Source organism: Cyrtonyx montezumae, unplaced genomic scaffold (assembly GCF_038088225.1).
Source record: "Cyrtonyx montezumae isolate F1298 unplaced genomic scaffold, pur_monq_1.0 scaffold_8, whole genome shotgun sequence".
In the NCBI taxonomy this organism is placed as follows: Eukaryota; Metazoa; Chordata; class Aves; order Galliformes; family Odontophoridae; genus Cyrtonyx; species Cyrtonyx montezumae.
Genome location: NW_027072089.1, coordinates 115574871 through 115602766, shown reverse-complemented (window position 1 = coordinate 115602766; position 27896 = coordinate 115574871). Strand labels below are relative to the sequence as shown.

The window sequence follows — 27896 nt, the reverse complement described above, 5'->3', positions numbered from 1 at the left end:
TATAATCTAATCTGAAGACTGTATGAATTTGTAAAACCATATATGTGAAGTTGACAACTTTGCATTTAAGCAAGAGCATGAGAGTGTCAGCCTGAAGTTGAATGGAGAAAAGCAAATCAAACTTTTTTGCAAAGCTTCATTACAAATTAGTTCCACTACAATTCTGCATTAAAACTAAAAAATTACCAATTTTCATCAGGATTTAAATGGTACAGAACTAAGATACTATGGAAGTTCAAGAGATCTTTGTTGGTTTTTTTTTGTTGTTGTTGTTGTTTGCTTGGTTTTTTAAATGGGACTAAAACCAGACATTAAGTCCAAGCAAAAATGGACCACAACAATGAAAAGGATGTTGTTAAACTAAAAACTTCTTACATAAGGAGAAATGACATTATCTTCCATCATTTAGGGGATACACAGACTTCCTTGTACAAGAACTGAATCTAAAATCCTAACAATCTACAGGTAAATCAGTAGAAAGGCTTCCTTTCTGTTATTTTATAAGCTTAAGCTCCACCTTAATACTATTATACAGCTAATTATAATCTATATTGTTGTACTATCAAAGGAATTAAGGGTTAGAATTTTAACAATCTGAAATAATCCACATTAATCCACAGCCAAGTACACTGCCTAGGACCAACCAAATAGGTGACAATATTAAAAACGTAATTATCTATTGCATTTTATAGGTAGATGGATGCATGCTGTCTTTAGGACTACATATGAATAAAGGATCTGGCTTGTAGTACTATTCTCATACAATTTACAAAGGAAGCAGATTACCCTTCTTTGTTTTAGCTAGCTCATCTAATCACATTTCATATTTTCCTTCAGTATTTCAGAATGTAGTTGATGAGAAGAAAACCTTTAGACAGAAAATGAAACAGAACTAGAAAGACCAGAACAGTATAATGGTACATGGCATATATTAAGAAGACCTGACCATAAATTGTAGCTGAGCAACATGGGTGAGCAAAGCTGAAGAATGAGGTAAATTTATCTGCACAACAAAACACACTTAATAAGAGACAAAAGCCAAGACACAATTCATTTGAGGTTATGATAGAATCTACATATCTTAGCTACTTTCTGCTATTTGTTAAAAAAACAAAAAAAAAAAACAAAAAAAACCATGATATATTCTTCAGCGTCTTTGTACAGCAAAAGCAAGATACTTCTAACCCGTGTCACCAATTCATCATTTACTGCTAAAGAGTTATATATCTTTTTTCCTCTGAGTGGGCAACAACCTCGATGATCTGGTATGCACAAAGTTTAATATCTGCTCAATGTTAAGAAAGTTCAGATGCCCTGAAGATTCAGGTATCTTTAGTCTTATGAGAGAAATGTTATTTGTTTTTCTGTGTTTTTTTGTTTGCTTGTTTGTTTTTTTAAGGATTTCAGCGTTAGACTGAAATGGCCCAAATCCTGCCTCACTTGCATTTTGACCTCTCAAGTTCTTCTGAGTCTGACCCTTCCTCCTGAAGTTACCAAGGCTTTAGTTAACAGTTCGTCTGCTACTGTTCATTTAATCGTATTCAGCTTCTGTCAGTGTTAATTTGAATGACACTGATTTCTTTAACAAAGAACGAGCCCACAGGAAAATCCCCAAATCAGTCTAGACATTTTGCCTCGAAGGACTCGTCTGACCTATGCCAAAATATTACTCAGCTGCTACAGCTGACTCCACTTCCCTGCTACAGAGGATACCGAAATGTTTCACACATGTTTGAAGAAGAATCCCAGTAATCTTGTACTCTTTCAAAAAGCACTTGAGAAGTTTACAAAATCCACATGGAATACACTCTCTATTATTTACATACAGAAAAGACAATGCTTTGAGCAAATACTTCTACAATGGGCCTAATATCCAACTTCCTTTCTTATTCTGTCAAAATGCTCCTTGAACATTCTCAGAGGTTTATTAGACAAGAAAAATTTGGGGATTTCATGACTTGAAAAAATGAAGTCTCTTTCTTCTACTGAGGATCTGTTTGGACAGTTTGCAGAGTATCTCTTACCATCTCAGTCCCATCTTGAAATGATTTTTTGGGAGTGGAAGAACATCTGCCTCACAGAATTTAGCATCAAAGTATTTTTGTGATTCTCCCTGACACTCTTTTATTTTGTATCTTGTCATTACTATGCATATACATAGCAGCTCTCTCCTGTGCAGGCAGATGCTATAACCCTCAATAAGTATACATGACTGCTTATTCTCCAAGAAGTGGGTAAAATTGGCTACAGAAAGTTGTTTTAATGCAGCGTTATCCCAAAAAGTACTCTATCTTCTCTCTGCAGAATTTAAATAGAAACCCTAAGGTTTGCAGTTGATTTATAGTAAGTTTTCCCCCTACCCTCCGCCTCTTCTCTTTCTTACAAGATTCGACTTCGTATTTACTTATATTTAATATAAAAAGATGAACAGAAACATGAAACTACAGTCAGCAAAAAAAAAATAAAAAAAAAGTCTGGTGTCAGGAATTCATTCTTTATTTGTTCTCTTTGTAAAGGGTGGATTTTCAACTAGGACTTCAAATTTACTGATATTCCCAGGGGTTGATAAGAGTAGGAAAAGAATGTTTCAAAAAACAAACAAACCAGGAATTTAATTCTGGATAGTAAATATATGTAAGACAGAAAAACAACTGGTTGTTTTTTGTACTGGGTAGCTAGGTGTGATTTTACCTGCTTTCCACAAGTTTCACCCATTATTTGAGATTTGCTTTTTTTTTACTTAGAATACTTTAACCAATTCTCCACTAACATCTGCTGAATGTTAATGATACAGTTCATTTCATTTTACAGGAAAGAAGTCACAAAAACTAAGGCACACCAGAAGTAAGACCAAATAATATGTTAAGTGTACCCGCTTAACACATGTATATGACCTTTTATCCAACATCATAGTGAAAAACCTTGATTAAGGTAAAGCATCATGTTATTGTCTGTGTGATATCACACACATAATGAGTACAGTTCTTACTCCTCTTGCAGTCCTTTGCATCTGATACTTGTCCACCTTTTGCCAAGCACACATTATGCCAAATAAAAATTTATATAATCTTAAGAGAACATAAGTAGTGCAGTATTTCAATAGAGTACGAGCTGAGGAAGCGTATATATGACAAATAACATCAGAGGCATATGTAATCCATCAAACAAATCTGGAAACAAATTCTCTAAATCTACATACTCATACCAGATGATATATTTAAATACAAAGAATTTAAAAGTAGTATTCCATGTCATCCTCAACGCAATGTTATTAGAAGCAAAAATTCAAATGGTTATCTTTCTAAGAAATGCATGTCTGACTGCTGTCTTTCCCCCCACTGTTGTTGCATAATGGTCAAATTTGTAATAAATGCATAGGATCATAGCCACAAATTAAATGAGCCAAACTGAATTATTCCACTGCAAACTTTGTGAGGGACTTACAATAATGTTGTTGATAACAACATTATATTTTTCATTCATCTACACAATAACACTTATCTACTTTGCTATGTCATCATAGAAACTAATCATGGGCATACTCATATCTATGAAGCTCTGTAAGCTGCACCAACTCCTATAAAAATCTGTCCTATAGAAGCTTTGCTAAGTTCTTAAGAACAGTGGTTGTCTTTTTTTAATATTTGTTTGTAGCAGAACAATAGGGTTTTAATCCTTGACTTGGACAGCTAGGCACCATTGAAACATAAATAATTAGCAAACAATATGAGTTGAGAGGTTTAGCAAAGTGTTATCCTTCCCAGAGCTCCAAGGCACAGAGCATTTTAATGACCAGAATTCAACCAATGCAGAGGGAACTGGGGACAAGGAATCACAGGCTTGGTTGCTTGCTAACAACTTTGGTGGCTTGTCCTTGAAAGAGCAGGGATACAAAAAAGACAACTGATGGAATGAGTATGTGAGAAGACAGCGCTATTCAGAGGAGCATAGGGGTTGCAATTACAGCTGCCTTTTGAGCAAGGCATTGAGAAGCAAAAGCTTCTGCATTTGTCAGCTCTACTGTATCTGCAAACTAAGAGCAAACAGAGTAAGAAAAAATAGAGGGGCTTTTTTTTTTTTTTTGAGAAAACATGAACAAGAAAGAAATGGTTGCATAACCAAAATTCACTGTTGTCTCTTGATAAAAGTTCATTGATTTATCACAGCTATGCTCACTACAGTTAAGCTAGAGAACTTTCACTTAGAAGCCATGTATACCAAGAACATCTCCCTGGCTTACATTAGAAGTAAAACAGCAGGAAGTAGTGCAATCATTTGATCGGTTCTTCTGCTTGGACAACAGTCCATCTTCAGCATCTAATAGCTTCAGGTGTCACACAAAAAGCATATGACATAGAAGTTCTGCCAACATTTCAGAAGTATTCTACATTGCTTGTCCATGCATTTATTCTGTTCTTGGTGACTTGAAAGCTGTGTATGCTCTGAAGGTGACTATCAATAATTTGGTCATATTTACTCTAAAAATGAAAGACTGATGGGAAGCATAACTGTCAGCATTAGTGGAGTGAAAAATAATTCCTTCCAAGAGACAAATGAAGAAATGTTCCACTTCCAGTCGGGCTGGAAAATACCTGGAGGACAGGCAATTTCCACAAGGTGATGAATGAAAAGGAAGTAGAATGCTGAGGCAAAAGCCTGGAGTGTTTCCAGTAAACTATGAATGCAGGGTGTAGCAAATGAAAGTAGTCTTCAGGAGGCAAAAAGACAGTGTTTATTATATTACCCACTTTAATTTTTTTCTTAAATGAAAATGAAATTAACACACTGTATTTGAAAAATAATGAATAAATACAAGATGACAAAATATTATTTTCACTCATCTAAGTATGTACAATCTATATGTACAATATGATCATTTATGCACAAAACATTTTAAATATTTCTCTAGATATATAAAGGTAATACTACCCAAATATTTTAAAATAGCTTGGATCTTCTATTCTTACATAAGGTCATTACTACAGTATATAAGCAGAAATCTATCTGAATCTCTTTCAACTAAATATACCTAATACCCAGCTTTAAGCACATTAACCTCCTCACTTAAGTAATCGATCAAACGTGCAATAAAAATGTAATCAGTCTTTCCAGTAGTTAAGACCCCTCAACAGCCACCTTGCATTTATCAGTTTGATACTGCAAAACAAATATAGGAGAATGATAAAGCAAGCTGAGCCATAAAAAAAACACAGCAAAATAATACAAATACACATGATCCAAAATAGATGCTGAACCACTATGATTGTTTTGTTTTTAAACACTAAAATAAACGTAAAACAGACTAATAAGAAAACTCAAAGTCTTACCTGTTGATATGCTTGATAGATAATGTCAAATAAGAAAGCCTGAGGCATTTCACTTGCTCTGTACTTGGCACGTTCCAATGAGTGGTCTAAATATCCATCTGCAGCAGAGGCAATAACAGTAGAAACCAGAGGACGAATTGCTCCTGCTGCCTATGGAACAAAACACAAAGAAACATAACTCTTAATACTTATCTATATCAGATAGCTGCATCAAAAGAAAAAAAAAATCACAATTTTAAAGGATGTTTTCTACTTATTTATATTTTTCATATAATTTAAGCCATACTGCATATTCTGTAATAGACTTTTCACATCAATACAGCCATGGAGGACTGCATTCAGTACATAATGAGGGCCAGTGTAGAAACGTGCATACAAAAAAAGTATATATACATGCATCCTTCATAAACATCTACTGCAAACGTGCAGATCTGAGATGTCCTTTATTCAGACCTAATTCTAGACACATATCAGGTGGTTTCTGTGAGCACAGACCTAATCTGGTTCAAATTTAAAACAGTGGGAGACACAGGTGGAAGACCTTAACAATCCACAACACCTTTAGAGATTTCAATCTGGCTAAATTGCTCAGAAATAAGCAGTAAGAAAAAAAATCAGAAGGTTAAGCTCATTCCTCGACATTGAATTCACTGTGTGAAACACTGAGTATCCACACTTAACAGTGAAGTCATTGAGAACGTGGCATAACCAGGAAGTATTCAATGTCCAGCAGCACTGTGCCTCAGAATAGATATTGAAAGGTTTGTGTTTCAGTGTTGGACTTGCTTAGATTTGAAACCAATTAAACATACTCCATCAACATTTTTTATCAACAGATAATATTAAAGATCCCTGATATTTCTGAAACAGAGTTCTTGTGGTAGTTTTGGATGATTTTGAAACAAAAAAAATTATCTACACTTCATCAGTCACTTAAGCAGTTGGAACAAGAGACATCCATACAATTTGTTCAAGAAGGCAAGGATGCAGGGGCAGAACAAGACATTGGGAGAAAAGGATGCTTTCCAACAATGCCAAGCACTGACAGTGCTGTGTTTGTTACCTATTTTGAAGAGTAACTTAAAAAATAAATGATGTCATTCCAAAATGGCCCAGTGAGCTTTGTCATAAAAGGAGTAGATATCTTACAAACAAACAAACAAAAAACCACAAACACTTATCTATCTACCTATATTTTTTCAACTCATGTCCTTTCACAGTGAGTCTTGTCATTTTTCACAGCATTTCCAACCACAAATAAGCATACAGTGGCATAAAGAGAACCTAAGTTTTCTTCCTCTTCTGAGAGAAAGAGCTAGCATTGTCTTCCCTCCTCTTTTCACACTACTGAACAATAAAACAGAGTACTGCAGTCAGTGTGTTGAGCAGTTTATGAGTTCTAAAATGCAGCTTCTGAGTTCATTGTTTTGCATAATGAGAACAGAGATGTTAATAAACTTCCCATGCCCTAAGCACTGTGATATACATGAGCTACCCGGGGCACAGGGCAGGGAAAAGGAAGAAAAGATTAAGATGACAGAAATACCTGAACCACTTCCTCAAAATCTTCAAAGTACTCTTTCATTCTAATAAAAGTGAAAAGATATCTATACTAGAACTGCATGGAGGAAATGACAGTATCTTGTGTCATCCAAAGGCAAAACTTAAAACCCCAAAATCACAGAAAAAATGTCTGGAAAGGATTTTAAGCACACATCTAAACAGGATCTCTTTCATTTCCATCATAGAAGAGACAAACTGACAAAAGTAAATACTACTGTAATTTTAGTAATAAACAATGATTTAAATGAAAAGTAAAACTTGACACATGTACTTTGAGTACAGTCTGTGTGCAAGCAGGAGAACTAAATTATCTGTAACCTGCCCCCTCTCTATTTTTCTATGATTCCAGGACATGGGTTATTACCTCCCCATCTCAGCTGCTGGGCATTTGGATTAAGTTATTCTGCTCTGCCATCATGTTTTAATTGGTCACACACATAAAAAGTTATAAAATTAGAAGGTCATGGGAAAATAGACAGAGTAGCATGCTAGCTACAGCTTTTCTGTAATTAGTTGGTTTTTTTTTTCCTGAAACATTTACCATTCCAGAAAAGCAGTTAGAAAAATGATTTTGGGCTGCTCCAGTATTTTATTACAGTTTTTAACAATCATGTCATGTTGCATTCTAAGCATAAAACAGACCAAGAGAATACAATGTGACTTGCGTAACTGAATCTCACAAGTGAAACATGGACTCTGAGGAACAAAAAAAAACTGCAATTCTAAATAAAATTGAAATACTCAAAACAAAATTCTTAAAAGAGTTCTGAAATGTATTGTTTTCTTGACATCTGGTTTATTGCACAATAAAAATTCATCAATGCCTCTATCTTTGTGACAACAATGAACCACGTCTCCTGCTTTGCTTAGGCCTAGTTCATCCAGAAAATTCAGGAAGATCTCATTTCTAATAAATCCAAACGTCATTTTTCAAAGCCCCCAATTAACTCTCAAGTACTTATCTTGCAGCAGTTAGGCTTTAATAAATGGAATTTTTTAACAATTACAGTTTTGCTTTTTGTTATCCCAGATCTGAGTCTGACGTGTCAGCAGGAAGGATTCCCAGCTGCCTTTTGTTTTCTGGATCAGGTCCTCCCAAACTATCCCTAAGACTGACTGAAAACATGAAGTTTAATACAATGAAGAAGATTCATGACTTTGTTTTCCTCAATACTGATTCACCTACTTGCAAGTCCTTCCTCTTCCTCAGCACACATGCACAACAGCAATCAACTTTATTTTACAGCAGTGGGGTAACAAGGTCACCACAGGTACTGCAAGCTGACATAATAAAAGGAAGAATGCTATGCCTCTGCACATCCCTTCTCCCAGCTGACCCCAGATATTAATATATACACATAGAACTCACTTACATGGCCAATTCACAACCCTGAACTTCAAGTGAGAAGGAATCACAGCCTTAAACCTTCAGAAGTTAGTCCAAAATGATCAGACACACAGTTTTATCTTGCTCTTCCACAGAGCGGGTTAGAGTTAAAACACTGTTCACCTACATAATAACAACAACAAATCACAATCTATGCTAACTTAGACCAGCTAGGCATCCAATAATTTGAAAATATGCCCTGGAATGTTCTTTATTAAGTGAAAGATTATTTTTGCGTTACCAAACACGACCATCTCCTCATGAATTACAGTCTAAATTAGGTCTGGCTATGAACCAGCAAAAGAAGCTCAGAACAGCTACGATTAATTTCCTCTCACTTTCTTCCATCAAACCATTTCCACATGTTACTACAGAGTAAGTATTCTTATACACAAATCTAATTAGTTGCCATGAAGGGCATTCACAGCCACCTCCATACAGTATGAAAAGAAAAAAAACACCAGAAATAAACACAATTTCTGCGATGCATGAAACAGGTAGAAACATGCACTTCTATTCAGACATCTGCACTCAAGCTAATTGTATCTATCATAATGAACATGCTTCAGCCATCTTCAGTAACTGCCACTTAAATTAGCAGAGCTGTCTTTTGTGAAAAATTTCCCATTTCAAATTTATCAAGCAAAACCTTCAAAGAAAAATAAAACAAAACCTCAGCTATAAGATTAAAGTATTTCACATGTTTAAGTGGATCACCTTTTCACATTTTTTATATAGTAAATCTGAAGTGGGGAATATTTCATAAAACAAAGTCAGAACTATCTAAAGGTTTCTCCACCGTCCATTCAAAGTAGTTCACAGAAATATAAAACACCACATTATGGTTTTCTTTTCCATCTCTATATTTCACATCCAGCTGTCACTTAGGGCTACACTTTATCTTCTCTATCACCAAAAGTTGTAACCTATAAGGAACCTTTTGAGCCCATGGCAGAGATGGAAGACTGAGTACTTCTTCGTATCTGTTCCATTTATCCTACCTGGCACAAAAATCCTATTTGGATGACATCAACTGGACAAAGTAATAACACAAACTATAAGCTACACTCCCATATGGAGGAACAGCTGCAAACAAGGATTAGCTGTACCTATGCGGTTTTTGAAAACTCGTTCAGGTTTTTTAAAACATATTTAAGCCCAAACCAGCCAAACTTCCAAACTACTCTGCACCCAGTGGCCAAAGTTCTGAGCCTCATTCTGCACCCAGAACCCATCTACTTGTTGTACAGCCTGACAAGGCAGCAGTCTGGCTGCATGAATTCAATTAAAAAAAAAAAAAACAAACAACACACACAAAAAAAAACCACACTCCTTCGGTTAATATCACATTCAAAAAATCCCCATAAAAAGTACCCCAGCTATACACCCTCCCCTAAAGTGCTAGATGTGGCATGAAGACAGGGCTACAGTACATCCAGGATGACTGAGTAAAGAAAAGGAGGCCACAGTAAACACAGAAGTACTCTCATTGTCATTAACACAAATTCAAGGTCAGGGTCTATCACACATACATGCTCACGCTTTGTGTGGCAGTTCTGCAGTTGGAACAGTTCTATCAACAAGTGCAATTCACAATCTGGGCTGCACACTCAGAGACTAAGGACTGTTGGATTATTAAAGAGCAAGAGTAAATCTGAATTACTTACTTAGAATTTTATTGAAAAAAAAATTAGAATTTAAGTTACCATGAACACACCATCTCTTTGATTCTTCTTGAGGAGAGATGCTCTGAAGTTCCTTCAGAGATAGTATCAAACGTACCAATTCTAGTTGCCTCCATGTGTTTATACTGGCAGATTTTAGTTGCCTAAGGACAGAACTGGTTGAAATGTTAAACAAGCCTGGTGTAACACAGATACTAAACTTAATAATCAGCCAGACAAAAAGAAAGCTAATTTGAACATGTGTGCTGAACACTATGAAAAGGGCTTGTATGCTAAACTTCACTTAATTTCCTTAAAGTCTGTTTGCCCAGCTGGGTAGGAATAACAGCAGAATTCACTAAATTTGGACACGTTAATCTTAAACCAACACCAGGAAGGAAGAAGTTATAATTGTGTTTATTCCTAGCTGCAAAAGACGGGATGTTTAATCGGAAATTTAATATATACTTTGAACCAATGTTAATGAGCTGACACTATAATGTACATTGAACTGACTTCAAAGAGACAGGATTCCTTGAACAAATGTAATGTATATTTATGACACTCCTTAAGAAAAAGAAAACATTTCTCCTAATGAGGTCACCTTTATCAGTACATATTATCTGAGTAACTGGGGATAGTACATGTATATCAGGACATGTCAGAGCTGCAATTAGCTATAAAAAAACCGAAGATTACTGATAGCTGAAACTATTCCTCAGAAATTAAGACTGCACATGTGGATTTCCATTCTTTCATATTTAAAGCATTTACCTTTACAAATAACAGAAAATATTGCTTTTATCTAATCAACAACTTGCTAGGTTCTAAATATTATTCCATAGGAAAAGTAAGATTTCTCAAAGAAAATCAAAGAAATTCCCTTCAAAAAGACAGAACAAGGGGAATATCCTACTTAAATTACATGATTTCTTGGAAGCAGAAGGATAACCACAGAATTAGTCCATGAAACTTACATAGCACATGAAACATGTCATCTTGAATTTCAGAAACTTCATGTAATATGCAAGGCAGGTATTGCCCCTCCATCAACCATCCAGATAATGTAATGGCCAAAAATGCAGCTGGAGACACTTTTGGATAAAAAAACTCCATATTTGGTGAAAAACAGAAAAATCTGGAGAGGTGTGCATGCCTAATCTTTATCAAGGGAAACATGGCTGAGAGTCTCTTTCAGATTCTGCCACACACAAGTGGCCCAAATTATCTCATTTCAAGTGCTTATTATTATGACATGAAGAGGACAACTACAGGCAAGAGAGACCCCAAAAGACTAATAAATTGATATGCTGATAAAACAGAAGCTCCAATCAGAATCCTTCCTAGCAGATAATTCTCCGAAATATCATAAAATAAATACCTGACATTTCCTGCCCACTGATCTACCATATGCAGAATGAAAGACAAAAGCAAAAGTGTCTTAGAACACTGATTTTATTATTAATTAAATCAACACAAACACCTCAAACAGTAGCATCATTATTTGACTACCAGCTTAAGGATTGACATCATATAACCATCTGGCACTAAATTTGTTATTTCCATTTGCTCATCAGGATGCTTGGACTAGATGATCTTAGTGGTCTTTTCCAACCTTAAGGATTCCATGACACGGCAACTGTGTATTTAAATAATTCAGATTCTCCATTTTCAACACTGATGAGTGCAATTTATACATACAAACATATGAATAATATGTATATGAAATACATAAGTAGGTAAATCTTTAAAATATAGAAAGACAGATGACCTTTGTTGCTTTAGTTAAAAAAAACCACATATTAAAAGAAAGTGATAAAAAATAATCTAGACAGCTTTATGAAGCCATCTTGCATTTAAAATGTGTACAAACAAAATTGATACTGATATTTAATTGAATTGATATTTAATGAAATTATTTCTTTAAAGATTCTATATGAAAGGATTAGATCAGCTTTCTATTTACTATTGTTGGTTGTTGCATTTTTAATCTATGAATTTCTTAATCTTCAATGAAATAGTTGTGGAAGTGAACCAGTTAACATTTTTTTTCTTACTGAAAATTTCACTAATAGATTAAAAAGCTGTAATTTGCACCTTGTATCTGAACAGCAAACCCCTAGTAAAAGATTCCACTATACAAACCTCTAGACATCAGATTATTCCATCTATACTAAGACTCCAGTCTCCTCAAGGAATAAGGTAATACTGATCACAAATGATAGGCAAGAATATAGAGCAATGATTACTGCTTTTTCCACTTTCTCTTCCTCTATTTACTCTTCTATATATCTTCCACAGACACTATGCAGAGACTAAGTGTGCTCCTTTTAAAGCAAATAAAGTGTATATTCCACCTTCTACTCCTTTCAATTTTACAGAAGTTTGTTTTGCATGTTATTTTGAAGCAAGCCCTGGAAGGTTTATAAGTTGTAACTGTAATTCACCACTAGCAATTTTTTTGTAAACATTGAAGTCAACAGAACAGAATTTAAAAAGCTACTATAAAAAAGTAAACAGTTCATCTACAGCTAATTCTAACAAGCTGACATATGCTCCAGTCTTCATTTTTTCAGCAGCCACAAAACATCCATATTCCCTTCATAATAAATGCCAGCTCACCAACCAAACTTCCAAGCCTCCTATTGTGCTAAGCTCTTAGCCTACACCCTGCTAAGGAAGGGAAATTCAGAGGAGGCCTTAATGCAGCTTCTCATAGGTATCAGACCAGATGACATTCCTCTTTTTTAAAAGGAGTACATATTAGCTGTAGTAGGCATAGTTATTCAGGCTCTAATAGTACAATTCAAAAGTGTAATAAAGCAAGGGGGGTTGCAATTTATGTTCCTATGATTCATGTATTTCAGTTGGTTGAGTTGCACTCTTCCTAATGAATGCAATGACTCATTGGTCTCCATTCAACAGAGAAAACAAAGGCTTTACTGAGAAGGTTCTAACTTTCTATGGGGCCAATAATGCCAAAAGCAATGGAAACATTAGTATGTTTCTGATAGCTATCCACTACAGACTTGAAAAAAAAGAATACACTGTAGAACAATTTTCCATAAAGCAGCAAAATCACACTACAAACACCTCGGAAAAGAAATCCTAATAGCTTAAGCATAAATACTGTATCATCATTTGAAGCCAAAGATGAAAACATTGACTTTATGAGGCTGTTGTATACAGACTAGCTATATACTTATGGCTCCAGATCATTGTATAATTTACATGTAGGAGGCTGGGATTCACATATTCTGTCTTTTAACAAATTAAATGTATATCATATGCACCTATGCTGAGGGCACACTCAACTCCAAGGAGAAGTGAAAAGCCCTGCCCCTGAGGATGAACAAGCTCACAAACCAGGGCATGCTGGGGTCACCCAGTTGGAAAACAGCTTTGGAGAAGAGAATCAAGTTGGTAACAGAGTTGAATACGAGTCATGAATGTGTCCCTGCTGCAAAGACAACTAACAGTACCTTGGGCTGTATTAAGAGTACTGCCAATAGGTCAAGAGAGGTGATTTCTTCCCCTCTCCTCAGGGCTGATGAGTCCACACCTGGAGTGCTGTGTTAGCACTGGGTTCCCCAGAGCAAGAGAGAAATGGACATACTGGATGAGGTCAGAGAAGGGCCACAGAGATTATTAAGGTACTGAAGCATCTATCCTATACAGAAAAGCTTGGTCTGCTTAAGGAAGAGAAGGCTCAAGGATGATCTCATCAATTTATATAAATACATGAATGGAGGATGTACAAAAGATAAAGCCAGGCTTTCTTCAGTGGTGCCCAGTGTCAGGACAAGAAGCAAAAGGCACATATTGGAACACAAGAGGTTCTCTCTGAACAATAGGAAGCACAAACCCACGTGTGTGGGTGCCCCAGCACTGGCACAGGTTGCTCAGAAAGGTTGTGGAGTTCCTCCTCCTTAAAGATCCTCAACAACTCTAGCATTATATGTTCAACGTATGAAAACCCTAACCTAAAAATATGCCACCTTCTCTCAGAAACAATTCTGACTACTAGTACTCAACCCTTTAAATGGTGAGAAATATTTCATTCTCAATTTCCATTAGTTCCTACAGAACAGACAGCTTTCCAAATCTTTTTTTTTTATAAAATAATTAGATATGTACACTCTGAAGGGTTACTTTTATATTCCACAGTTATATCTCAAAAAATTATTATTATCGTACAATAAATGAGAATTCATGCACACAGATTCTGTATCAAGTTCATACCTAAGAGTCTCACATTTGGAAATAATTCTATCATCAAATCCTAATTCTTCAACTGCTAAGAATGCATTTATTTTAATTATATTGATTATATCCATCAAAATGTCCATATTTCAATAGGAAAGTTCTCCTTGAATAAAGAGACCTGGACAGATTAAAGAAAGCTGTTACATATTTGATTTAGCCTAAAGAACCATTTCCAGTCTTTACACATAGAGGGCATTCTAAATTGATATTGTAAACACATACTACCAATAAAAAAGTATATCCAAATAAGTAACTTCTCAAATAATAAACTGTAGCTTATAATAACTCACAGAAATTACATGGCAGAAAATTACATCTTTATCATCAGCATTTGTCTCATCAAACCCTCTAACTTTCTTAAAAGATTTAGACAGTTAAAGAATATGCTTGTTACTTTCTTCCACCACAGAATAGGGATTAGATTCCAATGCTAGTTTCTGGACATCAGAATGTATAACTATGTCCAGCACAAACACAGACTCACAGAATGCCAGAGGTTGAAATGGAACTCTGGAGGTCATCTGGTCCGGATGCAAGTCTTCTCTTGCTCTATGTATACACAGACAGTTAATTCATGACTCTCAAATATGAAATAAAAGAAAAAAATCACAATACTCTGTATTAAGGGGTTTCCAAAGCTCACAGACTTGAGGGAAATAAAGACAACTGAATCTGTCAGAACTAATAACTTTACAAGTGCCGGCAGACTATGCCTTGATTTTTTCACACATTCAGAAAAGTTTCAGGGCTACTGAACATATTTTGGTCTTCAAAATAACCAAGCTCTTCAAAAGTTGTTTTCCTCTGCTCTGTCCTAGTGAGACCTCTCCTGGAATACTCCATCCAGTTCTGGGCTCCCCAGTGCAAAAAAAAATACAGGGATCTCCTGGAAAGAGTCAAACAGAGGGCCACAAAGATGATAAAGGGCCTGAAGCACTGTTATTATGAGGAAAGGCTGAGACCTGGATCTGTTCAGCTTAAGAAGAGAATCTGATCCATGCCTATAAATATTTAAGATGTAGGAGGCAAAGGGACGAGGCCAGATTCTTTTCAGCAGCGTGTGGTGACAGGACAAAGGGAAAGGACCACAAACTGAGGTATAGGAAGTTCCACACAAATGTGCATAGGAACTTCTTCACAGTTACAATAACAGAGCAGTGGCACAGCTGCACAGAGAGGTGGTGGAGTCTCCTTCTCTGGAGACGTTCCAGACCCGCCTGGACGCCTACCTGTGCAACCTGGGCTAGGGAGCTGGGTGGGGTTTGGACTCAATGATCTCTAGAGGTCCCTTCAAGTCCTACAATTCTGTGATTCTGCAATTCTAAATTTCTATATCACATACCTAACATTCATTAGAACACATTTTTGCACTGGCATAAGTCAGAGGTTCCTAAACTTCAGAACCCCCTCCACCAATGGAATATAAGTGACATCAAAATGTTAATGTGATGTCACCAGTTCCTGATTCTCCTTTTGCACAATTACCTGACAGGACAGAAAGAGACTCCAAAGTACAAAGAACAATGAAAGCAGAAACCTGGGAAAAACAGACAGACAATGACTTCAGATACCCTAGCACATAAATATGATTCAAATACAGTGCATCAAATACTGATATAGCCTTTATAGGTGGCTAAAACTAGTCTTTGATTACAAAAAAAAAAGGACAAATCTTGTGTAAAATATTCCATATGTAAGAAAAACTGAGTAGATAACAAGGAAACAAAAAGATATTCCTTTTAAAAAAATAAAGAAAGAACAGAGTAGGACTACTCCAACAGTCCATTCCTGATGTAAGTATGCTAGACTAGATCAGCCTCACTACTTATTCACATGCTCTTTTATTTTTAGCAGGAAAAAAAGCTGTGTTTTTTGGTTTGCCACTCGCCATACTTTACTAATGCAAATTTTATATTTTTGTCTAAGTGGGTGAAAGGCAAGCACGTGTATTTTCTACTCTGGTTTTCCAATACATCAAGACTGATAACCACACCACTCATTGCGAGTAAACTCAGACGCAAGAAGACAATGAGCAGATGAATGGTGTTCTCCAGACAGAGAACTTGTATTATCTGATCATGTATGTGAACGAGAGACTGTGAGACAAAGTAGCACTGTACATTTTTACTGGAATTTATGCTTTGTTCAGATCCTTGCTAAACCTGAGAATAATTGCATTCAACAATTTCCAGAATTCACATATTAAGAATGTCATTCTGATTCAGTTCTTTCACTCAAATAAGTGAACTATATTTCTATACTTTCAAACATAGTCAGAGACTGTATTTAACAAAGATTTTTTCTTTTTTAAGCTCTCAATAGCAGAACTGACAGGTTCCTGTCAGTCTTCACTTTCCTGATTTTTATTCTTATAAGCAGTTTTTTTTTAGATCTGTTGTTTCAAATGCAATGTTGGCAATGAGATATTGCTAGAGGCTTTGGACTGATGCCTTCTGAAGCTTCCACTTTTCTCAACTTTTACTAGCAATAAAGATTTTTTTTTCTAGAAACATTTAATTTTAATTACAAAATTACCCAAAAACATAAATGGAATTTAATTGGTTACAAAGTAATATTTGCAAATAATCTAGGAGTTTTTTGGGGGTATTTAAGGGATAATTTATTAATCCTGGATAGGTTGCACATTTGAATTCCTACAGGCAAATAACAAACTGATTAGTAAGCGTAATAAAGCAATTTATTTGTCTGACAATTGGCAGCTAGAAGTGCAATAATTTACTTGATCAATTGCCATTTTCAAGAACATTAAAGCTTCTCGTAATTATGTTATCTATATGGTATGCAGATGAACAACAATACAGCATTATCCCTATTACATTAGTGATCTAATATGATGCTTCTGCCAGATTTTGTACCTTTCTACGTAAAGCAAAAGGAAATAATTACTTTTTGTACTGAAAGATTGAGGAATTTATTCTCTTCTAGACATGCAAAGGATTACAGAAAGAACAAAAGATAATAGCTTCCCTTCATCAAAATCTTTCAGATATTCGAAACGATGCATGGAAGTTTGGAGAAAAAATCTTAGATTTCCAATCTTCAAAATCCTATAGCTGTCTAGCAAAGATAACCACCTCACTTAATCAGATGGGAAGCTTTGCCTTTGGTTGGTTGGTTTTCTTTTGTTAACATAATATGAAGCTTTCCTCATGCTTCCCTGTTCAATTACTCTACAGGTAACATCAGCAGCTAATGGATTACAGAGTCCAGTTCACTGAGGACTAGCTTCACAGAATTCAGTGGCTTTAAGTCAGCACATAAAGCCATGGCAGAGGCAATAAAGACTGCACACATTTCTAACATTGTGCAATGGAAAAGACTGTAGAATGTATTATACCACCTTCATAGGATAAGTGATACTTCAGCGATCTAGGTGCGGAAATACTTATTACTCAGAAGTCCAAATGTACTAGAATATATCATCTTGAGAATGTCAATTGAAATTACCTTTGTTCCCTTTTTTTTTTAACTAAAAAGTCTTATAGCCAATTAAAAAGAAAAACAGGAAAAAATATTACACACACACTGAGAAAACAGTTAATTCTCATTTCAACTCATCATCAGTAAAATTAACCTTGTTCTTCTATTACTCAAGAATCTCATTTAAAACAGATTTACAAAGGGAATCTATGTATTATATAGCCTTTGGCAGATAATTCTGGAAAGCTATTTGGGTCTAAATGAGGAAGGTCAAAAACCTCTCTAACAGAAAAAGATTCTAACAGAATTAAAATTTTAATGACTGGAAACTTACATTCTACATCACTGAAAACTGTAAAGTAGAGTTTCTATTTTATTTACATTTCTAATGAAACCAACTTAAAAAAAGACCAAACCAACTGCTAGCAAACTTAATATATTAAGATTTCTAACAATTTTCTGTGAGACCATACATAATTTAATTTTCATAATAAATCTCTTAACAAGTGGTACGTTTCCCTTTTACATTATGAGCTTTCAAAAAAAAAAAAGCTTTACTGCCAATGCTGCAGATAATCTATCAATTTATCTTTTACCTCATTTCCTGAAAGAGACCAGCAGTGGTAGATTTCCATACCTTTCTAATACCCAAAAATTTTTACCTCATTTATTTATTTTAAATCATTTCAGTTGGAAGGGACATTTAAAGGTCATCTAGTCCAACTCCTCTGCAACATACAGGGACACCTGCAGCTAGATTAGTTGTTTAGAGCCTCACGAGCCTGACCTTGAACATCTCCAGGAATGGGGCTTCCACCTCCTCTCAGGGCAATCCGTTCCAGTGCCTCACCACCCTTACTTAAAAAAAACTACTGCTTTCCATCCAAACTAAATCTCCCATTTCAGTTTGAAACCATTTCCCTTTGCCCTACCACAACAGACACTGCAAAAGAGTCTGCTCCCTTCTTTCTCATAGTTCCCCTTTAGATAATGAAAGGCCACAATCAAGTCCCTCCAGAGACTCCACCAGGCTGAACAGCCCCAGCTCTCTTAACCTCCAGTAGAGGTGTACTATATCATTTTTGCAGCCCTCCTCTGGAACACTCTTAACAGGTCCATATCTCTCTTGTACTGAGGTCTCTACATTTGGACACAATACTCCAGGTGAGGTCTCACTAGTGCAGAGTAGAGGTATAGGATCATCTTCCTCGATGTGCTGGCCGTGCTCCTTTTGATACATCTCAGAATACGATCTGCTTTCTTGTCTGTGAGGGCACATTGCTGGCTCATGTCCAGCTAACCATTCACCAGTACCTCCCTAAGTCTACCCAGATTGTACTGTAGGTATTGCCACAACCCAGGTACAAGACCTAGGTTTTGCTGAACTTCATGAGGCTCTCTGCTCTAGCCTGTTGTAACATGAAGAGAAGCACTGCAATGACAGCAGAGGAGCAAGGCCATTGGCTGCAACAGGTGAGGCTTTGCTCAAATACAACAGCCATAGGCACAGAAATAAAGGAAAACAGCTGCTTACCCTCAGAAGGCCTCAGGCAGGCAGGGATCTCCAGCAAGATATCCTTGCCAGTACTGCAAACCCTTAATTGAGGTCTAGGAAGGAGTGGATCCTGGCTCCAGCCCTTCCAGTCACTCAGGTGTACTGCATGTACCCGAGCTCCGCTGGGCTGTCCCTGCCTTCCTACCAGGTGCTCAATCACTGTTTCAGGCCTTGACTTAGCATTTCCACTGCACCTTTACAGCTCTCTCTGGATGCTATCCTGTCCTTCAAGCACATAATCTACACCACACAGCTTGGTGTTATACACAAACTTGCTGAGGATGCACTCAATCTCACTATCAATGTCACTGATGGAAGTATTAGAGAGCACCAGACCCAGTACTGATCCTTTGTCACTACTCTCTATCCAAACATTGAGCCATTGACCATTCACTCTCTGAGTATAACCCAGCTGCAATATCTTGCATTTGTGTTTGTTGGATCTCATGAGGTTTACCTAGGCCTACTGCTCAAGCCTGTCTAGGCCCCTCTGGTGTGTCATCCACACCCCACAGCTTGGTGTCATCAGCAAACTTGCTGAAGAGTGCACTCAACCCCACTGTCAATGTCACTGATGAAGATATTGAAGAGTATCAGACCCCATATCAACCCCGGAGGAACACCACCCATCAACAATCTCCATCCAGACATTAACCCATTGACCACCACTCTCCGGTCTCAATCCCGTAGACAGCCAACAACAAACGGTACAAATAATGCTGTGGTAAAGTCATAAGTTATATCCATCTATTCTCATCAGTCAGTTCATTTGCTAGGTCCTCTTGCTGGTAGTGTCTTTAACAAATTTACCATTCTACTTGCATAGCAACTTCCACAAATTGCTGATTAATTCAGTACCTTACTGATACTCTCTATGACACTTTTCCATGTCAGGTAATCTCTGAGGCATTTAAAAAATGTCACCTCCTCCCCATTCTATCTCTCTGCGTAACAAAGGTTCTGAATCTTGAAATCAACACAATACATTAATGCAATTCCAAGAGGCATCCTCATTTTTCTACCATAAGTTTATGCTGTATATTGCATAAGAGCTCTGCAGAGTTGCTTTGCTGTATAGTACATACCCCACACTCTTTAGCAGCCATCACCACTTTTAGAAGGATATCTTCTTCAACAAACGGTCTCACTGCATCATGGATAATCACTACTTCTGGTTTCTGGAGCAGATGCTTGGAAAACCCATTCTCTGAAAATAATTTCAGTCCATTGAAAATGGATCGGTGACGAGTTATTCCACCTTCTGCTACTGTAACTCTTTTGTGGCCATATTTCTCAATGATAGACTTCATCGTTTCAATATTTTCAGGAGAAACCACCACAATAATGTCAGATATCCAGCTCACCCTAGAAGAAACAGTATAAAAACAGACAGAATTAATGACTATAGATATCTCCATGACAAAGAAATTCATACTGAATGAAACTGAAGCTGGCTAAATAATTTCTCATTATTCTCAAGTACATGTTTATTTGTGTATTATCATACTACACCTAAAAAGAGAGCAGAGATACATGAGAGGATCTCTACTGATACACGGATGTCAACCAAAGTAAGTGGAATTCTGGGGAGGGATTTCCTTTCAACAAGCAGTTTGCAGAAATAAACTTAAAATAACTCTTTGAAAAGACTTCAAAACAGTTCTTATTCAATCCTCACTCCCATCTTCAAGTTTTACTTCAAAATCAATCACCAACAATCTATTACTTTAGTTCCCTCTAAAATACAGCTGCCAATCAATTGGTACATCCTGGAATATAGCAGGAATACTCTGAGTTCTAATGTTGAGTATACTGTGTACAATTGAATAAGAGGAACGAAACAAGAGGTTGAAAAAAAACTCTGAAGAAAAAATCATTATAAAGGATAGATTGCAGATCATCAAAATGATAACACTTGAGCATTGACTCAAAACATGCTGATTGTTTGAGAATATGTATGTGTGTAAAGGTTTCCACTCTACAGAGCTACAAAATTTGAAAACAGTTTTGTTAGATAGCAGTACCAAAATATAAAAGCATCTTTTTAAAATCAAACTTCTAATGATAGCATCGGCCTAGCATTAAAACAGGCATGGGAAGTGAAGAATCCACAAGAATAAAACCAATCATAACTGAAGTTAGGCTGAAATCACACTTGTGTCAGAGTACCTAAGAATATAGTCAAGTTCCACACACAATATTGTACATCAAAATAATGCAAATATCACTATTCAAATGCAGCTATTTGACTGCTTTATATACTAAATACTATGTAGAAAGCATCAAAAAAGTATTTCAAATTATTTCTGTTTCTCCACAGAGAACAGGGTATGTTTTTGTTGTTTTGTTTTGTTTTGTTTTATTTTACTGACATGAAATTCATCAGGTGAACAATGATTTCAAAAACAATTTACTATTTGCAACACTTATGGTGAGCCTACACATTCCACTCTGGAGGAAGAGAAACAGTTATGGTATATTCTTACAAGTAAAACTGTAAAAATTACAGTAAAGCTGTAGAAATTAATTTTGCAGACACAAGATGCACTAAATACTTGCAGTATTTCACAATAGTGAAAAATGTATTGTTCTTTGGGAATACAAATGCTCAATCTATTGTTTTCTGCAGTAAAGCATAAGAAAGCAATACCTAGGAACTACCCTTATTCCAAAAGCAAAGTCAATCGTGATACAAACCACTTCCCTTGAACCAGTGAAACAACACATCTTTAAGCTCTTGTATATTTTGTGACAGATAGAATTCCATCAAAAATTATTTTAATGAATTTTAAAATAACTTCTAAAAATAAATAAATTGCAGCGTTGTTAGACTTCTTTTAAAGTGAAAAGTATTTGTCCTTATGTTCACTTTGTTATAACAAAGGCAGAAAATACAGCCAAACCAACATATTCTCAGTATTTCTTAAGTATTGAAGTTGTGTAAATGTAGAACACAAAGTCGTATGGTTTCAAGTTTCATTTCAACTTGTCACTCACCATAGGTTCATCAAAAGGTTTGCAACTCTCTGAAATGAATACTGGCACAGTCCTACACTTAGCCACAAAATTTAACACTTCTGCATGCCTTCAGCTCAGAACTAGGGCAAACTAATTGGATTCATCTCAGTTCTTCTTTTGAATATTGAGAATCAGGAATTTAAATATAGCAAATTCAAGAAGAGCTGTTTTGCACTAACCAAAAAACTGAGTTCTGCACTCCTCTTTGCAGAGCACTCATAGAACAGCAGAGTGGAGTAGGCATTCTGCACACTCACTAGTGACTATGGAAGAACGCTCGCATCCCCATTCTGGACTGAAATAAAACAGATCACAATGCAGCTGAGTAGTACACAGCATCTCCAAGAACTACGAAGCACTGGCCAGCCTGTGATAGATGTATCTGTGCACAGATGGGCCTGAATGGCTCAAGGCCTCTTCTTCTTCAGTACACTGGGAAGTGACAGGATGCGGTCAGAGCTCCACCCTGTGTCTGGATAAACACATTTATACACCCAAGCCTGTCCTCAAATTCATTCTGGACTAATGTCCTATCATTAGAGCTAGGATTTAGAGATGCAACATATTCCTCTAGAGGTATACACAAATCCTCTGGATTGATTAGGCAGAAGAACAGTTTGTGCTTTGAAGCCTAAAATGTCCCATCAAAACTGACTTACAAAATTCATGCATCATACTAATACAGTAAGACATGTTACAAATTTCACATGAACGATTACTGCGTACCAAATTATGTTTACATTTTTCAAGAAATGCTTATGGAAATGTTGTAAAATGATCTAAAGACATCAGCACAGAGCCAATCTGACAGCGAGCTATCTTTCTTCCCATTAATTTCACGCCATTTTCTTTAGAAAGATTTCATACTAAAATAACAAGCTCAAAACCTGCTGAAAAAGTTATAAATAGTAAATACATTTTCTGCCTTACAACTGTAATATAAAAGTATGAAAAAATGTGCAGCCTGATAACACAAGCTTTAAAGACAAACAGAACAAGGCATGGAAGACATCAGAATAATGTACCCATTAACAAATAATAAAAACAAGAGTGAAATGCTTCCATACAGCATCAGCTGTACTTCAGAAGTGGAAAACTGCACCTCATCAAATGAAACAAAAGCAACAACTTTCATTACGACCGCTTTACAACTGTCTTGAGACTTCAACCTTACTAGAAGGAAAAAAGCCTCTGTTAATTTACTCAGATATAAATCAACGCTGAGAGCCTTAAATCCTCAGTGTTACTGCAACTCTAGACAATAGCAACTCACTTCACACTTAACCTAAGATCAGCAGTTGTGTCAGAGAAACAAGGTCATTTTTTTTCTCTCCCTTTTTTTTCCCCAAATCTCCATAAGTTTCATCGTAACTTTACTCATAAAGGAAAAATATATGTATTTATACCATTCAAGCAGGAGGAACTTTCAAGCATGAGAAGTTTCATGGATACATGAAGAAAATTCTTGAGTATCTAGCATAAATCAATATCCATTTTTTCCTGAAGGACTAAACTGGCATTCCTTATTGATCAGGAAAGACAAAAATATGTTCCTAGAGTTTAAATAGCATTCTATTTGCTAACATTCTGTTTTGGTCATAAGCAATTTCAAGAGTAACTTAAATAGAGTTATCAAGCTAGATATACTTAACAAAAAATGTAGTTGTGTGACCTGGAAAGACAGGGATCATACACCAGCCAAGAAGAAAAAAAATAAAAGTACTTGGCAAACAAACTACAGAAGACACTTCCGAAGAGGTGATTATTTTGAAGCTTCCCTCAGGTGATGTTTTTTTGACATCAAGCCACCTGTTTTATGAGACTACATTGCAACAAACAAAGCTGTCTGAAACCCTTAAGGAAAAATTTTATTCTGCCAGTAAATATGTTAACTCTGCTTTCCTGTTTCACAACTTCTCACTGTACTTCCAGTGACTGGCAAAATATGAGCACAGTAAGATTAACAGCATCTTACTTGTCCCACAGTTTTATATCAACTTTTACCTTACTCTTTTTTCTTCTCCATAGCTTTAGTAAAATTCTTCAGTAGTGCACACAGAGCTGAGATTGCTCCCTGCATCAGGAAAGGAATGGGGAATGTTCTACACCAAATATATATATATATATCTTTATATATATAGATATATATCCACAGGAGAATTAAAACAAAGGAAGAATCTATATAGAAGCAAAAAGAACTACAGTCCTGTTGGAGTTGATGCAAAAGTCTCACGTAGTTCAACAAAATCAGAAACAAATTCAATGGGGAAAAAACGATAAATAGACATTTCCCCAGTATACTTTATTATTTATCCTCAGGGTAGGACCTTACCTAACTATCAATGCCAGTGTACTGGTTAATAAAAAACAACCCTTCCTCCTTACATGATTTTTTCTCATCTCTTCTTCCTAAGGGCATTATCTTTGATTATTATTGGCAAGTCAACCTTCTACATTCCATGATCCTATGCAACAGGAAGCAATACTTACTTATTCATTCATGTCTGCTCTTGTCTTGTCTGACAGTTTTTTCTACATCAGTATTTAAGATGCTTTCTCCTTTTAGCTGTATAAATCTTTTTTCTCCTCATTTTCAAAAGAGGCATGAAAATCAGCTGCAAACTCTTGGTTTACTCATGTATTTCTTTCTTGTTGTGTTTCGTCAAATAAAAAAAAGCTTAAAAATAGCAACAGTAGCTGAGGTAACCAGAAGGTCAGTAGAAGTTACTATATGCAAATGAGTGAATTATTTATTAAATTACAGCAGGTAAACAATAAACAACAGAAGATAGTATCAAGCTAGACACAGAAAATCTGCCCCTTCTGGGTTATGTGATAAACAGCAGTTCCTCGTGAGGTGTTGATTGTGAAATGTTCCTCATTTTGTGCTCACAGTCACAGAGTAAGAAAAAGCAACCTCCTTTGCAGTTTCGGAGTCAGAAACAACTGAGCAGAAAATGACTCATTCCAAGCTTTAGAATGTATCTGTTCCACCCTCCCCACACACACACACACCAGACAATGCTCTAATTCAGTGCAGAGATGGCAGAAAGCTCTGACTGTGACAGGACTGGCACCAGTTACTACACTCCAAAACCTAGGACAAAGTACCAGGTTGTTACTTGCACAATCAAGTTTGAAACACACTCCTGGTTGGACTGTACAACTTGAAATCACTCTAATTTTTTGCAGTTTTAGGACATAAATAGTATTGCTCAAATAACTGACATTTTCCCAGAGATTCCTGGCAGCAAAAAAGGGGGTTTTTTTGTTTGTTTGTTTTTAACAAATGTTTTATCTTCCTATGTATATCATTTCCTTCCCAAACCACATTCTGTTTTCTTTTCCAGGTTTCCAGTATACTGAGTGAGGGTATTCTCTGTAGATTTCCATGACATTTTGGCAGAAGCTACAGCTGTGACAAGCTTTGGATTGGACGTTTTGCTTTCTGATGTGCTCTGTGACTGGCTGCTATTGAGAATTAAAGAAAACCAGCAATATTTCTTCCATAAAATAACGAGTGACCCAAGGGAAGCCTCCCTGTGTGGGAATGGAAAAAAAAAAGAAAAAAAAGTTTCAAGTTTTGATGTTCCACGAGTTTCCATGAGTTCATAACTTCAGGAGATGTTGGCAATTCCATTTCTTTCACCACCTTTCCCTCCTCCGTATTTCTTCTCTCTAAAAATGGAAGGTTTGTTTTCCTACAAGTTACTATAAAACAAATCCCAACACTCCACTATCCACAGTGTTTTAAATGACTAGTTAGACTATCCATATTATGTTAACATTTGACAATAACATATTACCTGTCAGTGGCACACCTAAAACTCAGGAATCAGGTTTTTCTTTTGTATAAGGCTAAGATACCCTATTGTTTAAAATCTGCTCCAGTGTAAACAGAAAACTCACACAGAGCCTCATTCTATAGGTACCAGCTTCCAGCATGGTAAGCGTAACTTAAAGCCAAACATGCAGTTAAGTTCCTGCTGGTCAGGGGATTGCATCATGGAATGTAATGGTGAAGTGGTGATACATGCAGTGGTTTTGTTTAAAAAGACTGATTTTGTTTAAAAGTCTTTGGATTATATCAATTCCACGTCCAACGGTGGAAGCAGGTGAGACCTCCTGTGACCCTCTGGAAAGCACTGAGACTATCTTGAAGTGCTGCAGCAGAGTTTACAGCCCATCAAAGCAGCTGATACACTTGCAGATCCGAACCTTCAAGGCTGAGTGCCTTAAACAGACCCTTCAGCAGCTGAAGGCTGTGCAGCTTCAAGCAAGTGATGATGCAGAGGAGGATAAAACCCCACTGGACCGCAGTGCAGGGATCCCACAGTGCCTGGGGAAGCATGTGGCCCTCCTGAGGCGGGCACAAAGCTTTCAGCTCAGAACAGCCACACACACACACCGGCCTCTGCTGGGCCTGGGTGCTTCCAACACAATTTACTGGGGAGGGCGGAATAGATACTATGGAAACGCAAAATTAAAGCCTCCGAGGGGCAGCCCACAGAGAGCTCGGGGTGCGCGGCTGCCCAAGGCCGCAGGCTGAAGGCGGGGAAGGGCCGGACCCCAAGGGACGGGTTTGGGGGAAGGAAGCAGGAGAAGGCCCCGCGGGGCGGGGGGGGACGGCGCTGCGCCTGCATTACCTCTCCATGGCCCGCACCGTGTAGCTGACGAGCGGCCTTCCCTGCACGGTGCAGAACTGCTTAGGGGTGGCACCGCCCAGGCGCTCACCGCTCCCGCCCGCCGGCAGCACCGCCGCCACCGCCTTCAGCGCGGGCCCGGCCTCGCAGCTGCCGGGCTCCATCGCCGCTCCTCTCCCCTCCGCCCGCCCCCCAGCAGCCAGAGCTCGGCCGGCACGGCGCAACCGCCCGCGTCGTTTATTTGTCCGCGACGCCCGTGATCCAAAGAATCTAGCGCGCGCCCGCCCGCCTCCAGCAGCCACAAGGCCCTGCTCCTCGCCCGCTACGCGAGCTTCCTCGGGCAGCCCCGCGGTGCTCGGCGCACCAGGGAAGGCACCCTCCCGCACCGAGCACGCTAACGAGGTGCTGGGCAGGCAGAGTGGACGTTGCCCCTTTAAATGCGCAGCGAGAGGGTAGTTCCCCACAGCGCATGCGCGGCCGGGCGGGGAAAAAAAGTGTGCGAAAACTGAATTGACAACTTGCGGTCCTGTTATCTTCAGGACTGTTATAGGGAACTCTCATCATCTGTTGCTTTTCGTTTTTGGTGGGTTTTAAACTTTCTCGTCTTGGAAATTGTCTTTCCCTACAGCTGATTCCGAAGTGATTACATCCGTTTGTATGTTTTCTCTTTTCAGACCTTTGGAATTTGTTTGAACTCTTCTCTGTACAGATCCCCAGCACTTCTTTGTTATCAGATAGCAAAGCTGAAATTTTCTTCTTCAGGTAGGCTCCTCCAGTATTTACGTTCGTCACATAGATTACATTATTCTATTCTTGCAGCCATTTTATGCAAACACATTTATGGCAGGTTTTCTTTATTGCAGACACTCTGAATTCCTGAGCCAAATCTTCACATTTCAGTTCACGAAGAGCACAGTCATTACCCTAGACAAGTGTAGCTTATCTGGGAGACTTTTTGATCGTTTGTATTGCTGTAATCAGCAAAATAAACTGTTTGGGTTTTTTGTTCCCATGACTCTTCCCACTGCACAT

The 27896-nt window shown here is 37.3% G+C and overlaps 1 protein-coding gene across 1 annotated transcript in view; it reads right to left on the bottom strand.

Moving 5' to 3' along the window:
• CRPPA (CDP-L-ribitol pyrophosphorylase A) overlaps window positions 1-27052 on the bottom strand; it is a 96712-nt gene extending 69660 nt beyond the window's left edge. The window contains exons 1-3 of the mRNA XM_065753246.1: window positions 26868-27052; window positions 20289-20568; window positions 5328-5477 (exon numbers count right to left, since the gene is read on the bottom strand). Of these exons, the coding sequence (XP_065609318.1) occupies window positions 5328-5477; window positions 20289-20568; window positions 26868-27028 (591 nt within the window). The 5' untranslated portion in view covers window positions 27029-27052. The remainder of the gene's footprint in view (window positions 1-5327; window positions 5478-20288; window positions 20569-26867) is intronic.
• Window positions 27053-27896: the final 844 nt, after the last annotated feature.